The following is an 18235-nucleotide window of genomic DNA, read 5'->3' on the forward strand; positions in this document are numbered from 1 at the left end:
GTGCAAACACAAATGACGTAGCACGGTGCTGCTACTGAAGCTACGCGTTATATAGTTGCTCTCTCACCGTGCTAGCTTTCATTAATCTCTGGCTCTCGAGACCATAAACAGACCCAGTCGTAGACACCGGAGCGAAATAGAGTCTCTCCCGGTGGTACGTAAGCTATGTCTGAGAGAGAGAAAGAGGTAGAACAAGCCAGTCGAAGTTGACGCGTACGCTACTTTGTAACGACGAACGTATAATTAAGAAATAAAGAAAGCAGCTGGAAGGACGAAGGTCGCAGTCTTAAACTGGTCCATGTTAAACATGCGAATACGCATCGAGGATTGTTTAGTCTGGAATATATGTTCCAGAGAGAAATTGGAGGATTAGTAGAGCTGTAACTCGGGTGTTAGTTTTACTCGTAAACCAAACAAAAACTAATCTCTTATTCTCTTGATGAACGGAGATACCGTTTCTCACACTGTTTATGTGAGTAAGGTGATAACGCACCCCTGTTAGATGAGGTCATCGGTGCCTCGTGTCACCGGCTCTGCGTGCCCGGTAGAGTTAGTCCTCTCAAGACATTAATAACAGAAGGAAGTCACTTCCGATGCGTAGAGGAATAAAATATCCAAGTATTAAAAGCTGAAGCAGTTTATTTAAAACCCATTTTCCAACAATGGACGTTAGGACTGGATAGGGGAACACCTGATTACATAGTACTGGAGGAGGCAAACAGGACAAAGATGAAAGTAATGCAGGTAAAGAGAGCGAGGAGTATGAGGGAAAAATAGAAAGGGATAGAGAAGGAAGCTTAGTAAAGGAATGTTTAAAAGAAAGAAGGGCAGGGAAGGGAAATAAAGAAAATCTTAAGAACAGGCTAGAGCACTTTAAAAAATGCGGTTTCAGTCAGGAAGGAGTGGACCTATTGTGGGAGGAAGGAAAACCAGCTGGCGAGATATTAAGAAACAGAGAAGTAGAGGTGGATAAACAAGTACACTGTGCCTAGACAAGTGCCTAGACAAGTACCTAGTGACAGGAACATTGCCTGTTAGGGATTGGGTTTATGGCACGGCCGTTCTTTCATACGATTTTGAATGCACACCTTTCCTTTTTTTTTGCCTTCAGCCAACTAAATCTTTTAATCTGTCAGCGAGGCCCAGGAAGCAATTATGGCGGTAGCAGCATAAAGTTTCTGCGCGCCACATGTCTTCCTGGTGCCCACTCGTGACCATCCGATAGCTAGTGCCGTGCCATAAAACCGTCCCCGGCGCCCCGACCGCTCAAGTCCCATTACGAGCGAGCTACCCTTGGACCTCATGCCCCCGCCAACGCGACGTACCACCACCCTGCCAACTGGGACTTCCAGGATGGGCGGTATGCTAGCTGGTCCTGGAGGACTGTCCGAAGGTTAGTCACGCTCTAATTGGCGCACACCATCAGCTCCCACACATCCACTTTTCATATAAATAGCGACACAACACCCTCAAACGGGATGATTATTAATATTTGTATAAAGATCAACATTCACACGCACACCACACTAAGACATTGATTATATCACCAAGTAATTTATTCTGAAATATAATATTGAAATACGTGTGACACTATTTATCTTCACCAACACCACACCATCCATCAAACCAACATCATCGAACCAGCGACACCATAGCACCACCACTCTTGAACATATTGCTTGTTCGAAGTACAAGACGCAACAAAATCCAAAGGGAAGCTCAAAATCAGGCAGTCTTATCCCACGTTCTTTTGCTTTTGAACTAAATAATCCCCGTCACACAATCTATGCATAATACCAATCATACCAATCATATCAATCACGTTAACCAGAGTCCAATGCATTCTAACGAATTTTTGTCAACCCTCTAAGTCCGGGGGTATTTTGAACTTGTCGTAGACTTTTCTTAGGGGGTACAACACCAGTGCAGTGCAAAACAGCAACAGTGCGGTGCAGTTCCAGTGCAGTGCAAAACAGCAACAGTGAAGTGCAGCATCAGTGCAAGTTTGCAAAGCAATAACAGTTCGGTGCATCAGTGCAACTTTGCAAAGCAACAACAATTTGGAGTAATACCAGAGCAGCAGCTAGAGAGGTGCAACTGCAGTCCAACAGCATCCAGGCAGTAGAATTGCAGCGTTGCAGCCACATTTCTATCCCATCTTAAACCCTTCGATCTCCACTCAAACAATTAAAAATGGCTCCATCTCATGAAGAGCGGATTAAATCTTTAAAAGCTAAACGCGAAGCCTTCAGCATCGAGTTGCAAGAGCTCAAAGACATGTTAAATGACCCTGAGGTATTTGCGCACGGCCGCGACATTCCGTACCGAGAAATTGGAATGCGTCTAGAGGACATACAAAACGAATACGCCGCATTCGCAAAAAATCAGCAAGATCTAGACACCGCGGACGAAACAGGAGATTTATTGCGCGAGCGAATGAGGTTAAAATCACTTTATACGCAGGTGCGAGCACAAGCCTTAGACTTCCTTCCAAGCAACAACGTCGCGAGTGCAGCCACCCATATACCTCATGGTGATGTACAAAGTCAGCCGTCACCGTATTCGCAAATCGAGTTGTTAGATTTAGACGTACACCTCCCAAAGATAAATTTGCCATTGTTTTCTGGACAGTACGAAGAATGGCCGGGTTTTGCCGACCAATTTCGATCAACTGTTCGCGAAAACCAGAGAATAAACGATTGTAAACAGCTCATGTATCTCAGATCGTGTTTAAAGAACGAAGCGTTAAGGGCGATAGAATCACTCAGTAATTCAGCATCAAACTATGCTGTTGCATGGAATATCCTGCAGAAACGATATCATCATATAGCTGTTAACCGATCAACACACCGCGAATTAAGACCCTTTTTAAATTCTATAGAGGCTCATTACCGTTCACTACAATCCCTAAACCAGCCGACCACCGATTCTCTCTTAATACATTTATTACTTTCAAAAATCGACAAGGATACAGTTTTGAAATGGAAGGAGCATACCTGCAATGAGCAATTTCCTTCGATCGAGACGTTCTTTGCCTTCCTACATGAAAGGTGCCAAATTTTAGAGCCCTTCGGAAACACAACCAATTGCCAGACATCGTCCATCCCCAATCATATACCGCGTCACCAACCACTTCGCCGACCACCGCCAAGACCCTTTGTTCACAACACACACACCCATACATCACAGGTATACAACGTCCAGACACCTACGATCTCATGTAACTTCTGCAAGGGTTCTCATTATCCGCAACAATGCGAGACATTTCTACGCTTATCCATCCCCGATCGTATAAAATTCGCAAGAACGAAAAACTCGTGCTTGAACTGTCTTCGTTCAACACACCGCACGAGCGAGTGTAGATCCACCACATGTCGAAGATGCTACCAAAAGCATCACACGTTACTTCATCAAGAAGTTGCGTCAACCTTAGTCGCGCCCACCCAAGTGAATGCCACTTGTCTCAAAGCTAGCACACCTTCGCAAATACTACTGGCGACGGCCGTAATCAATGTCATTGATAAATTTGGACAACCGCATCCGTGTAGGGTATTATTAGACTCATGCTCCCAATCACATTTCATAACAAAGAGGTTCTTCCAAAGGCTACAGCTTGCCACCAAATCAATCGCGATTCCGATCAATGGAATGAACGACATGACCTCAGTCGTTAAAGCGCAAACCACTGCCCAGATCCAATCGCGATATAACAACTTCTCGAAAACTTTCACCATGCTAATTGTAGAAGAAATTTCGCAAAGACTACCTGCTCATCAAATAGAAAAATACTCATTAAACATACCCGCGAACACTTACCTGGCCGACCCTCAGTTCTACGAGCCCGCAGGTATCGACGGACTGTTAGGAGCACAGGTATTCTGGGACCTGTTGTGCTTGGGCCAAATCACACTCAATGAAAAGACCATGAAACTACAACAAACCCAATTAGGCTGGATAATAACAGGGGAAGTGCCGATAAAAGGCACGCATAAAAACACAATTTGCAATCTATCAATGGAAACGCTAAATAATAACATAAATAAATTTTGGGAATTGGAGGAGCGCGTACCGGAAAAGTTATTATCCATAGAGGAACAAAATTGCGAGACACATTACATTAAACGTACACAGCGCGATCCAGTCACAGGTAAATACATTGTTCAACTGCCGTCTAAAAATAACATTCACACATTAGGAAATTCCTACTCATTAACTTTACGGCGTTTTCTTTTTTTAGAAAGACAACTCGACCGTAGTCCAGAAATGAAGGTGCAATATATAAATTTCATGAAAGAATACGAGCAGCTAAAGCATATGTCCAAAATCTCACACCACCCGAACGAAGGATACTTTTTACCTCATCACGCGGTCACGAAATCAGACAGCCTAACCACTAAAATTCGTGTGGTTTTCGATGCCTCGGCAAGATCCACCTCAGGAATCTCACTAAATGAAACTTTGATGGTAGGTCCAGTAGTACAAGAGGATCTATTTTCAATAGTTACCCGTTTTCGCGTTCATACATACGTCTTAACCGCAGACATAACAAAAATGTATAGACAAATAATACTAAATCCAGAGTCCAACGCATGCCATCGAAACCTACCAGCTAAACACGGTTACGTATGGTACGGCATGCGCGTCATATTTAGCCACACGGTCCTTATTGCAACTTGCTGAAGATGAAGAAAAGGTACATCCCGAAGCATCAAAGATACTAAAAACCGACTTTTACGTGGACGACTTGTTAACCGGCGCCGACAATCTAGGGAAGGCGCAGCGTATTCGCGATGAACTCATCGCACTCACAGCAAAGGGGGGCTTTCAACTCAGACAATGGTTGTCGAATGAACCGCAATTAGTAGCGCCATTGCAAAAATCAGACGATCCGCTCATGACTCTTGATCTCTCAGATGAGAAAAAGACGCTAGGTCTTTATTGGCACCCCACACAGGATACACTTGGCTACACTTTAAAGGGCAACGAACCCTTGAACACCGTAACGAAACGCACTATTTTATCTAGAATTGCACAACTATTCGACCCGCTAGGATTAATAGGTCCAATAATTGTCCAAGCAAAGCTTATTATGCAAAGCTTATGGAAAATAAAACAAACCTGGGATGAACCGCTTCCCATCGAAATTCATTCAACCTGGGTAGATTTTCAAGCGCAACTACATTTAGTACGTCAGTTTTCTATTCCGCGACGAATTGTAAAGGACAATTGCAAATCTATGCAAATACATGGATTCTGTGACGCGAGTGAGCGCGCGTACGGTGCATGTATATACCTCAGAACGACTACTACCGATGGAAATTATTATACCTCACTAGTTTGTTCAAAATCTCGCGTCGCACCTCTCAAAACGCAATCATTACCACGTTTAGAATTATGTGCAGCACTGGTATTAATTAATTTGTACAAAATCACCAGTAAAGCTCTAAGAATACCAATAGAAAAAACTTACTTTTGGACAGACTCCATGATTGTATTGCATTGGATTAATTCTCAACCTCACACATTAAAACAATTCGTTGGAAATAGGGTAAGCGAAATTCAGCAGCACAGCAATGCAGAGCTCTGGCGTCATGTACCATCAAAGGACAATCCAGGGGACATACTCTCTCGAGGGGCAAGTCCATCTGAACTAAATAAAAATCTAACATGGAAAAATGGACCACATTGGCTCTCACTAAATGAAGACCAATGGCCAATCACAAACTTGCAATCCATAGACATCCCTGAAACGCGTAAAATTACTATATTATCAAACACGCTTGCCGAAACCCCTAATATTTTCGCAAAATTTTCAAATTTTCAACTGCTAACACGCGTAGTAGCATATTGCATCAGATTCTACCACCATTCACTAAAGAAAACAAAACACAACGGGCAATTAACTACAGACGAACTAAGGAGCTCTCACGATCGTATAATTAGACTAATTCAACTACAAGAATTCCATAATGACCGCAAGGTCCTGGAAACGCAGGTAAACGATAAATCCTACAAAGGGCGCCTTGCTGCGCTCCACCCATTCATAGACGCGTGCGGTCTCCTACGAGTAGGCGGTAGACTGTCTCACGCGGATCTGACGTATGATCAGAAGCACCCTTTGCTTCTTCCACAAAGGCACTCGGTCACAGAGTCAATCATCCAACAATACCATTTAAAGCAAGGACACGCGGGTGTCCAAGCCACTCTTAATGCGGTACGGCAAACTTATTGGCCGATAAGCGGGAAAACCGTAGTGAAAACAATGATCCGTAAATGCGTAAAATGCTATCGTGCAAGGCCTACTATTCCGGAATATCCAATGGGAAATTTACCCAAGGATCGCGTCACCCTAAAACGCCCATTCTTAACTACTGGCATCGATTACTGTGGGCCATTTCATATCAAGGAAAAAAGGTTAAGAAACACTAAACAAATTAAATGCTATGTAGCAATTTTCATTTGCCTTGCAACGAAAGCAGTTCACATTGAATTAGTGAGTGATTTGAGCACCGACGCTTTTCTCGCGGCATTGCGCAGACTCTTTGCTCGTCGAGGAAAATCCACCGATCTATATTCAGACAATGCAACCAACTTTGTAGGCGCGAATCATAATTTACAAGACTTACACGAGCTATTACAATCCAAGACTCATAATGACTACATAAAGCATCATCTCGCAAATGACAATATCAACTGGCACTTCATACCCCCCCGGGCTCCCCATTTCGGCGGTTTATGGGAAGCCGCAGTCAAATCTTTCAAATACCACCTCGTTCGGGTATTAGGTAACACGCTCCTCACCTACGAAGCTTTCAGCACGTGCATAATAGAGATCGAAGCCATCCTTAATTCTAGACCTATAACACCTTTATCCTCAAACCCTACCGACTATACTGCCTTAACCCCAGGTCATTTCCTCATCGGCGATACAATAACTAACATACCTGAGCGAGACCTTTCAGCAGTCAATACGGGCCGATTGGCGCTATGGCAGCATATCCAGCAAATTAAGCAACACTTTTGGGCGCGTTGGCGCAAGGAATACTTGAATGAGCTAACGATAAGGCACAAATGGCATCAAGTCAAAGAGGCAAACATCCAGGAAGGGCTGTTGGTCATCATCAAGGAAGATAATCTCCCACCATTGGCCTTTGGGACGCATCGTAGAAAAACACCCGGGCAAAGACGGAATCACCCGAGTTGTGACCATTAAAACAGCGAGCGGTATCTATAAGCGCCCGATTAAAAAATTAGCTCCTCTGCCAATAGACATTACTTAACCAGGGTAACTCAACACGACAAATTATGTAAATAGTCTGTAAGTTGTAAATAGCTGATAGTAGGTTAACACATCCAAACTCGTATGTACATATACTCTCACCTATGCATTACATAGCGGAAGCCGATCTATTTTACGCAAACTCTCTCTTATTCTCATATTCTTTTATTACTATTATACATTACGCACACACACACACACACACACACACCTTTACCCATCACTAGCCTCTCTATCTTGAACGCAGCCGTTCAAGAGGGGGTAGCATATTAGGGATTGGGTTTATGGCACGGCCGTTCTTTCATACGATTTTGAATGCACACCTTTCCTTTTTTTGCCTTTAGCCAACTAAATCTTTTAATCTGTCAGCGAGGCCCAGGAAGCATTTATGGCGGTAGCAACATAAAGTTTCTGCGCGCCACATGTCTTCCTGGTGCCCACTCGTGACCATCCGATAACTAGTGCCGTGCCATAAAAGCTTCCCCGTCGCCCCGACCGCTCAAGTCCCATTACGAGCGAGCTACCCTTGGACTTCATGCCCCCGCCAACGCGACGTACCACCACCCTGCCAACTGGGACTTCCAGGATGGGCGGTATGCCTGCGGGTCCTGGAGGACTGTCCGAAGGGTAGTCACGCTCTAATTGGCGCACACCATCACCTCCCACACATCCACTTTTCATATAAATAGCGACACAACACCCGCAAACGGGATGATTATTAACATTTGTATAAAGATCAACATTCACACGCACACCACACTAAGGCATTGATTATATCACCAATTAATTTATTCTGAAATATAATATTGAAATACGTGTGCCACTATTATTTTCACCAACATCACACCATCCATCAAACCAACATCATCGAACCAGCGACAGCATAGCGCCACCACTCTCGAACATATTGCTTGTTCGAAGTACAAGACGCAACATTGCCAAAGTACTTAAGAAAGAGTAGAAGGAATGGAGAGCAAAAAACAATGGCTAGAGCAAGATGTGGATCCACAGAAAATGCCAACAAGTTTTGGGCAAAAGAAGAAGAGAAAAAATGCCCACTATGTGAGGAAAAGGAAGGAACGTTTGAACACTGGAGACAATGCAGGAAAATAGGAGAAATCGATCTCAGCATGGAAAGGATCCTGGCGAAAGAAGGAGAAGCGGAAGCGATGGCCTGGCTTAGAAAAATAGAAAAAGAAAAAGAGAAAAGAAGAAATGGATAACCAATATAGAAACCCACCAGAAGATAGAGTTAGTAAAAGAAAGCACAGAAAAAAAGAAAGATTAGTTATAGATGAGTTAATATTAGTTAATGAGGGTTAAATCTTGTTTATATAGTTCATATAGTTATATAGTTAAAATTTTTGGTAGGCAATACTAGACAATTAAGGAAAGTGAGATCAGCCAAGCATCGATGCTGATTAAATAAGTTAAATGGAAAACAAGAACTGTAAACAATAATGTAAAGACCGAGGTCTATTTCTAAGCCAAAAGGCTGAAATAAAGATTACTATACTAGTGAAAAATCATGCTTTGATAATACATAAATAAAATGCAATACATAGATCTTTAAAACTAAGAAAAACATTTTTTCACTTTTGACCAGGATTTCGGCGAAATCTGTCACTGTGCGCTATTACCATCCTCACCTATTTTTGTGCGCGCAAGTTCTGAGATAAATGAATACTCCTGAATATTAGACAGCAATAATTTTATTATATACTACATAATATGTGAACATTAACTCGGAATGATCTACTGTTCCGCTTGAAGAAAATTTATATTAACCATTTATATATTTTCACTACAGAAAATTGGCATGCAAACTTAATTTGACTATAATTTTGGATCAAGTTTAAAGAATTTCACCCAAGGAAATAAATTCAGTTCTATATTACCAAAAATAAGTTTTTCATTTGGTAGTAAATCTTTTCTTCGTGATAATTCACCTGAAAATCAAATAGTTTTATAAAAATTTATAAAAAAATTATAATTAATGTAATATCATGAAAAGCACTGATAGAACAATATTTATACATTTTTTTGTATGCTAGACAATTCACAATTTAACGCAATGATCATAAACATTTCTGCTGTTTTTTACCATATAAAAGCAAAATGTTTCCATTGAACATTTATAACAAAAATATATAATGTTTGTATTACTAATTTATCTCAATTTCTACGTGATTTATTTTGAGTATGACCAATTTTACAGTGGCCGGTGTATAATCGTTTGCCAAGCCTCAGGGATTCTTAAGTCTATCATTTAAATACTTATAATTAAAAAAATCAAGATTTATTCTGCCATGTATGTAAAAGCACCTTTTAACATTTTTTCCACCTGTAACTAAACACTCTGTATATACAACATTTCAAAAGATACTTTGAAGGGGGTGTATTCCTCTGTGACACCTTAAAAAAATCTTTTTTTTTTCATTTTCCGAAAATATCTCTTGTGTTTGGCATCTAGCATTAGAACATTTATTTTGCGGCAAAAAATTTTGGAAATTGCTACTTATTATGCAACTTTTATTTTTAACGAAGGCTTCCAAACCTTATTAAAAATGATGAACAATATAGACGTGAAAACTGGTCCAGAAGCCATTAAACTCGGCGAAACACAGAACAACACATACATACATACACTGCCGGTGAAAAGTTTCCGACCACTTCAATATTTGTGAACGATTCATGAATTAATGGAAATGAGGTTACAATGTTGCAGGCTCTTTCACATCTAATTATGGGTTAATGTAATACAATACAAGGAATTACAAAAATTATTATTATTATGTCTTTATTGATAACAATAATACAAAAACTATGTTAGACAGCTTTTTCGTCAAAAAATGAGCCTTTCTTTCTTTTCAATGTTTCAACTAATCTCGGGATTCTATCGACTAATTTATTTATTATTATTTGAGGAATATCTTTCCAAGCGTTTTATAAAACTTCCCAGAGATCTTTTTTGGATTTTGGACAGTGTTGTCTAATCTTTCTGTCCATATGATCCCAAAGTAACTCAATAGGGTTTAAGACTGGTGATTGAGCTGGCCATTTCATGTTTTTTAATACTCCTTCCTCTTCTTTCTCTTGAAGATATCCTTCACAAAGTTTGGACGTGTGCTTGGGATCGTTATCCTGCTGTAACACAAATCCTCATCCAATTAGGCGTAGTCCAGACGGAATCGCGTGACGTTCTAATATTTCTTTATAACGTTCCTTTTTCAGTGTGCCGTCTATAAGAACAAGGCCACCTATTCCTTCACTTGAGAAACACCTCCAAACTTGAATTGAACCACCACCATGCTTTATTGTTGGTTGTACACGTGATGGCAACAGTGATTCTCCAACAGTACGACGAACGTAAACTCGTCGTCTTGAACCAAATACAGTAATGTCTCCACAAGTGTCAGTCAGTTTGGATTCCACAAGTGTCAGTCAGTTTGGATTCTACAAGTGTCAGTATAGATGGTCCTACGCCTAGGTCTGCATCATTGCTACGCCTATGTTATCTCGCTCGCAGTCAGTCAAGCGTGTAACGCTACACTACTCGGTTTCTTTTACGAGATTTCACGGCTCGACAATTCATAATAGAAGAATATAATTTCTTTAATTTTACTTTTTTTCATCTGAAATTTTTTTAACATGGTGAGATTTTTCTGATGAAAATGAGATCAAACACGATATCATTTGAACAACATTTACTTATTAATACTGTAGCGTCGAGCTACAGCGAAGAACATTTGGCGAGCAGACTACCAGCACGGTTTATGATGTGCGCGCTTGAAAAGCTATTTTTGAGGAAACCGTTTTTAGCTTATTTAATTTCTAAAAATTCGACAATGCATGTCCGCGTAGAAACTTTCTCCGACGGCCTCAATAGCAAATTGCCGCATCATAAACCAAGGGTTTCCGAAAGGTCCGCCGTACGAGGCCCAGAGGCCCGGACCGGCAGGTCACGAGTACTTGACCTGGAGGAAACTCAGCTGCCCGCCCACGGACCTCCAAAGCCGTCAGCCAACATTTAATAAAGATCTCACTACTACCGTGTGAGTACATAGCGTAACCCTAGTCACGCCTTATTATTCGTAACTACATTACTTCAATACTTATTGAGTGATTAATTTAATATCGGCCTACTTCCGCGTAAAAAAAAAAAAAAATGTAGTACCGATTCTACAAGTGTCAGTCAAATGTAGGGCCGATTCGACAAGTGTCAGTTAAACGGCAGACCGACTCGATGTAATTTAATACAGGGCGTCTGTTTTATCTCAATACAGTGAAATATCTGGCGTGACAGTGAACGTGTTAATAAGTAAATGTTGTTCAAATTATGTCGTGTTTAATATCATTTTCATCAGAAAAATCTCATCAATATGTTAAGAAAAATTTCGGGATAAAAAAACGTAAAATGAAAAAAGTTGGTATTTAAATCGCTTGGTTGCCTCGACTCACGTTTCATCCTTATCTTTTATTCGCTGTCCTTGTCTACGTTCGACAAACTACAAAGGCGGGCGCGAGGCTCGAAAACGTAGTCCCTGACTCTACAAGTGTCAGGTTTAGGTTCCTTGCGGACTGACACTTGTGGAGACATTACTGTACCTCAAATTTTGATTCGTCGGTCCAAAGTACCTTACTCCACTCTTCTGATGTCCATGATTTATGAGTAGAGGCCCATTGAAGTCGTTTCCTTTTATTAATTGGCCGAAGTAATGGTTTTCTTATTGCAATTCACCCAAATAAGCCAGCATTTCTCAAACGCGTTTTCACAGTTGTTAATGACACTGCGTTAGTCCGTGTGCTATTTAATTCTGCACAAATTTCTGGGCCTGTCTTCTTTCGATTTCTCTTATTTAAGAGTACAATATATTTATCTTCTGCTTTCGTGGTAACTTTTGGTCTCCCAGATCGTTTCTTGGATTCATACGACCCCGTATTTTGGAACCGTGTAATAGTATCGTGTACTGTTGTTTTTGGTAATCTCAATTGAGCAGCTATGATTCGCTCTGATTTTCCTTCGGAATGCAAAGTACATATAGCACTTCGTATTGCAATATTCAGTTGTCTAGATTTACCCATTTTTCACGTTTTATTCGCAGAAACAGTTCTCTGACAAGTTTCTCTGTTGTACTAAGCTTTGTCGCAGATTACTCGGTATTTATACTAATTTTTCCAACAAAATGTGGTCTATATTGCTCAGGTAATAACTACCCTTAATTACTTATTCTAGAATGTACCGAAATTTAAATATCAGCAGTCAATAGAGCTTACTACTTCATCCTCGCTTATATACCTCAAAAATATTACTTCCATAAAATAATTCTAATTCAAGACTATGGAATTTCAAGACGGTGTAACAGGTATAGGAACAAAGGGAATGATCATAAAAACAGTTGAACATAGAATAAGTGACTGCTTTGTGACTTTCAGCTGCGTTAAATTGTAGTATTCGAAAAAAAAGAAGGTGGTCGGAAACTTTCCGCCGGCAGTTTATGTAGATGCTCACCGCCAACCGCCGCAGTTCTGATGTCTCAAAAGAGGCTAGAATAACTCGTCGAAACGAAAGACTAGAATTAGATGAAAAATATGAGGAAGCCGAAGATATCTTGTATAGAGTTGGGATTGGCGATTAGTACTGTAAGTAACGTTTTCACAAATTTAGTATTTTTCCAGTATAAAACTTCAAACGCATTTTTCTAGAAACGTAATTTTTTTACCTGGCGTACATAAAATCTTAAAAACTATACGACCGATTGCTCTGAAATTTTTACAGGATATTCCACATACTACTAGCTTTTGTCGCTACTAAAATGATATTTTGGTGTTGAATTTATTATACTTTTTTTATTAAAAAATTGCCGAGAAAAGAATGAAAGTTCGAAATTTGCAATTTAAGCATTTGCCATTTTGTCAATTTTCAACATAAATTATTAATTTTGGTACGGACGATAACGATAAATATACTGATTAAGAGTCTTCTTGATTTCTTTGTTTTGGTCCACCCTGAAAGCTCTAATCACCTACACCAGCGAAATATGATTTTCAAACACGGGTTTATTGCGAGCAAGATAAAAAAACAATAAATTAAAACTGTATAAAAAATTGTTATGTATGACGGAAAGGTAACTGAACAAACAACAGAAAAAATCATAACGATAGACGTACATATGTTTGTATGTACATACGTAACTTAAAAAGAAATTCATGAAAATTGTTACATTTTTACAACGTTCACAGAGGAATGCCCCCTTAACTTACGCCCTTCCTATCTTTCTATGATAGTAACATTAATTTAAAAAATTATTTACGTAAATCAATGCAATAATAACATAAATCTTGTCGCAAAAGCGTCAGAGCAAAATACTGGTATTTTGTAATCGCCCGCTGCCACCCGTAGTTTGACGGTAGAGGTTATTGTATTTCTATAAAAAATTAGTAAATACAATCGACAACTAATTATTTGCAAGATAAAACAGAATTCTTAGATAAATGTACTAAAGAAAATTTAAAAACATTATTGATATAAATATTTGTGCTAATATTATAAATAACGAATGTCAGAGCAGAGCTAATAAAAAATACTTCTTGAGTAAAAGTAATAAAAAAAAATGATTAAAATTTGTAAGATAACATACTAATACTGTAACTTATATTTCTAACAAAGACAGATCCTGATACTGTGCAGAGGTCAGGAGTTTGCCCCGGGACGGCACAGAGGCAAAAGGAGATCCTCGGTGGCACCGCTCGGATCTTCCTTAATTCGATTCGTCGATGTTATCTCGTTCGGGCAATAATGACAATACGTGCGTCCTATTTTCATGATTGTATTAGGGAAGGTGGCCTTATGGAGATATGACCCAATAAGACCAGCATTCCTTCCAGGGACAAACTCCTGAGCTCTACATAGTCCATGTATTTAGATATGGTACACATTTCAAAATATGAAAGAAAAATACACACGGTTGTGGGACTGAGGCTTCCATGCGCATCAAAAAGAGCAATAACAACGAGGAAATCAAGAGGATGCCTTAACTATGGGCGTAGAGTCCTAACTATAATGAAACTTAATAATCATACCACAAAAGTAAAAATAAAATTGATCAATTACAAATAGTACCTTACACAACAACCAATATTTATAATTAATATGTTTTAAAGAATAACATCTACTTAATATGCTGAATAAGATTAAAAAGTATGGACTTTCTGTAATATATAATACATAATTTTACTGCTTAAATTTTTACATTTACTTAAAAAAACATTGAAAAACCATTAAAAAAATAACGCGAAACGTATTTGATTAATTAATGTATCACTGTTTAAGTATATACTGAACATGCACTAATAATGAATAATTTTGCTACAAAGGTTATAGCCAGATTATGAGGTCAAAGGTGCCTTTAAGCCAAATTGGTCTTGCGATTGACTATTTGATAGCTTAAAACAATTAATTAGACGAAAGCAAAGATTAGACACTTTTCAACCCTATATCTCGAAAAAGAAAAATTCGAATTATCCATTTTTACTCTATTTTCCCCATTTAGTGGTATAGGTACGTTATATGTTAGAGAATTTTTTCCGATTTCTTCATTGCAAATCCTAGTCACAAAAAGAAAAAATGTGTATTTCTTTTGAAATTTTAATTTAGCTTTTTTTACACTTCTATCGTAACAGTACTTGGCTGCACTATAGTATTTAGACCCACGCCTATTGGGTCACATGATATTACATCACTGGAAAGCGTATGAATAGTGCAGCCTATTACAAGTTACTGGACGTGGATGTCCCACCGAAATTCAGGAGTAAATATTTATGGAAATTGTTAAGTACTTGTGCGTTATCATTATTTCTTTAAATATTCGTACTATTCTATATTATTTATCTGGGAATGATAGAATGTCTGCGAGTGTTTAGTCTTTACCCAAGGTTTATTTTATTGTGGCAAAAAAATACGTGACGTTGAAGTTGCAGCTTTTCGAGTAGCACTGTCAAAACTTCAAGACCTCGCAAGCAGGCACCCACGGAAGACATAAGATTTGACTTACTAGATCATTTTCCAATGTTTAAAGAATTTAGACAAGAATGCACTCTATGCACTAAAAATAAACCATATTCATTTTGCATAAAATGCAATGTATATCTCTACTATAACAAAAGCAGCTATTTTTACTGGTTACTGTTTTTATTGTTTCCTATATTTTCGATCAATGTTAAAGAAAATTACCCGTAAGTCCCGGTGGGTCACCTACGACCCATTACCAGAAATCAATAATTTTCACATTTCCATGCACTCCAAACGAGTAGCTTCCCAATCGAATAGCCTCTCAAAAACAATTCTACAAGTTTAAAACACCCCGAATTTAAAGGGTTAACGCTCGTACGACGAACGCAGGGTCATTCTGACTCGACAACGATAAAGTCAAGCGGGCTCAGATTACGTTTAGTACAGGAAATACGCTTATTTCATGTATCAAATGTAAATAAACAAGAAAAATATAAAATATATACAGTTGAAAGTATACACATTGTCGCGACCAGCTGTAGTGCAGAAGCAAGCATTTGCCGCGCGGACGACCAACACGATTTATGACGTGCGCGCTAGCAAAGCTATTTTTGAGAAAACCGTTTTAGTCTGTTTAATGTTTAGTAAATCTAACAAAGCATGTTTTCGTAGAAACTTTCACCAACGGTCTCAATAGCAATTTGCCAGGTCATAAACCAAGAGTTGCCGAAAGGTCCGCGTACAGGCCCAGAGGCCCAGGCCACATGTCCCAAGTACCGGACCTGGAGGAAAATCCGCGGCGTTGCCAAATGCGCTACAGTGGACAATACGCCCCCTCCATAATTCGCCGCGGTACTGAAAAAAGCGCGCCAAGGACGCAAAGGAAGCTCGCGAGGTGACTTGGAAAGTCAGGGAGTCAAGCAGACAGTCAGCAAGCAATAAGTAAAATGTAAACCTCGTGAGCCAGAAAAATAATAAAGACAAAAAGAACTTACCGTGTGGGTACTAAGTAACCCAGATCACGCACTATTCTCCTATCCTTAAATACCTCTTACAACATTTATACACAATTCCTGCTTGAAACTCGTGTACAATAGAAATTTTGCTATGGGTCAAAATGACTCTGCATTCGTTTCCCGCGTCCGTCTAAAACCATTCGCCTTCCGAGGGTTAAACAAGGTATACTATACGAAAGAGTATATTCAAAAAACATTCAATAATTGCACCAACATCGGGACCCAAACTTGATAATTATGCATAGGTAGAAACGATTCTATTTCTAAGAAATGAAGTTCTTGGGGGTGTTGAACGTAGAAAAGGACAACGCGAATGAAATAGAAAAGGAGAGTCGAAGCGTTCGGCAACATTGTAGGCTGGCGATAAACTGCGACCTTTAACTCAAAAATCGAACTTTCTTATTTTTGTTTTGTGGTGAATGAAATTTTTATCAACATATTTGTCACATTTTTCTAATTAAAACGATACCAAACACGATATAATTTGGAGCATATTTGTTTACTTAATAAATGATAATAAGTAATAAGTAAATAAGTAAACATAAAATACAAAAGTTAATACAAATAAAAAGTCAAAAATAAAAAAGTTTCACTTTGAATTAATACATACATGCTAGCCAGAGGGTGCAAGATAGACTAAACACTCGGCGCAGCCGTGTCGGCTATGCTGCGTACGTAACATAATAAATAAAGTATGTCGATTATACGAGTATGCCACTCCTTTGCGTTGGGAAAGTTAGGAGATATCGGTTTATAATTTTTTTAAGTATGATACATCTCTTAAAAAAATCTGAAAAGAATTATACATTAATAACCATAACAAGCTGGTAAAACTGTAGAAATATGAACCTGGTCATTGGATAATTTCAATATAAAATCAACATTTCTAAATTTTCCGAACTTTTTAAAAATCAATTTTGCAGTAAAAAATTCTGAAAAAATTTACAGACATGGACGCTCTGGGGTAGAATTTCTATAATTTTTTTCATAAGTTTTGATTGAGCAGAATAAGAGAAATGGAGCTTAAACTGTAAATTACGTTGCACCCTGTAATTACCCCAGTAGTAAGAGTAGCAACTTGATATTTGACAGGAAGGGTTCTTTTCGAGTGGTCTATCGAGTGATATGCACCAAGACCAATTTAGTTTGGGGGCACTTTTACCATGCTTATTCGGCTAGACCATTTATAAAAAATTTAATAGGCATTGGCTGTCCTGCTCATATTACTCATAACTTGGCACAGCATGGACTTGATTCGATAGCAATAGATTTAAAATGAATAATTCTAAAACTTTATAACTTTTTTTCTATTTACACCATCCGGACAGAATCTTTGAAAAGATTTTGCGGTCTTGTAGACGTCAGTATAAAGTATTATTAAAACATTCAAAAACGCGGTAACTATCACTTTATCCTACTGTGAAGAGAGTGTTAGAAGTTTATCCTGCTTTAAAAGCATATTTTTTATCACTAGACAACTCTCCTCATGTCTTAAAATCTTTTTTTGGAGATGATTTTTAGCAAAGCTTATTTAGAATTTACGATTTTATTAATGCATATTTCCCATGAAAAAATATTAGAAATAAAAGCCGAACAAAATTCTGTGTTGGAAATAATAAAACTAGAACAAATTCGTTAGTAAATACATTGAGTCATAGATAAGAAGGATCATTTTTACCAATCAAAGTAAAATCTATATTATTTGAAAATGAAGAAAATGGACTGCAAAATGAAATAGATAAATTCAATTTAAATTACATGATTTGCTACAAAAAATCGTACGAAGTTATGGACTAATCAAGTATCAAATTTTAATAGTTTTACTTGGATGAAATTAGATAGGGTTCCAACATGAGAAGAAATTGAAAAGTCTTCTTGCTTCGAAAAATGTCGTTATAGATGATGTAAGATGTTTTGATCAGTCCTACA

At 38.6% G+C, this 18235-nt stretch overlaps 2 protein-coding genes across 2 annotated transcripts in view; one reads left to right on the plus strand and one right to left on the minus strand.

Moving 5' to 3' along the window:
• The first annotated feature begins 2193 nt into the window (after positions 1 to 2193).
• LOC108574096 lies at positions 2194 to 7213 on the plus strand. Its single transcript, XM_017936613.1, has 3 exons — positions 2194 to 4147; positions 4238 to 4464; positions 4580 to 7213. The coding sequence occupies exons 1-3, from the start codon at positions 2194 to 2196 to the stop codon at positions 7211 to 7213; spliced, it is 4815 nt and encodes a 1604-aa protein (XP_017792102.1).
• A 1902-nt stretch (positions 7214 to 9115) lies between these two features.
• The window catches only part of LOC108574097, a 17664-nt gene continuing 8544 nt past the window's right edge, over positions 9116 to 18235 (minus strand). The window contains exon 6 of the mRNA XM_017936615.1: positions 9116 to 9228. Within this exon, the coding sequence (XP_017792104.1) occupies positions 9116 to 9228 (113 nt within the window). The remainder of the gene's footprint in view (positions 9229 to 18235) is intronic.

The sequence above is a fragment of the Habropoda laboriosa genome, unplaced genomic scaffold, assembly GCF_001263275.1.
Source record: "Habropoda laboriosa isolate 0110345459 unplaced genomic scaffold, ASM126327v1 scaffold209, whole genome shotgun sequence".
In the NCBI taxonomy this organism is placed as follows: Eukaryota; Metazoa; Arthropoda; class Insecta; order Hymenoptera; family Apidae; genus Habropoda; species Habropoda laboriosa.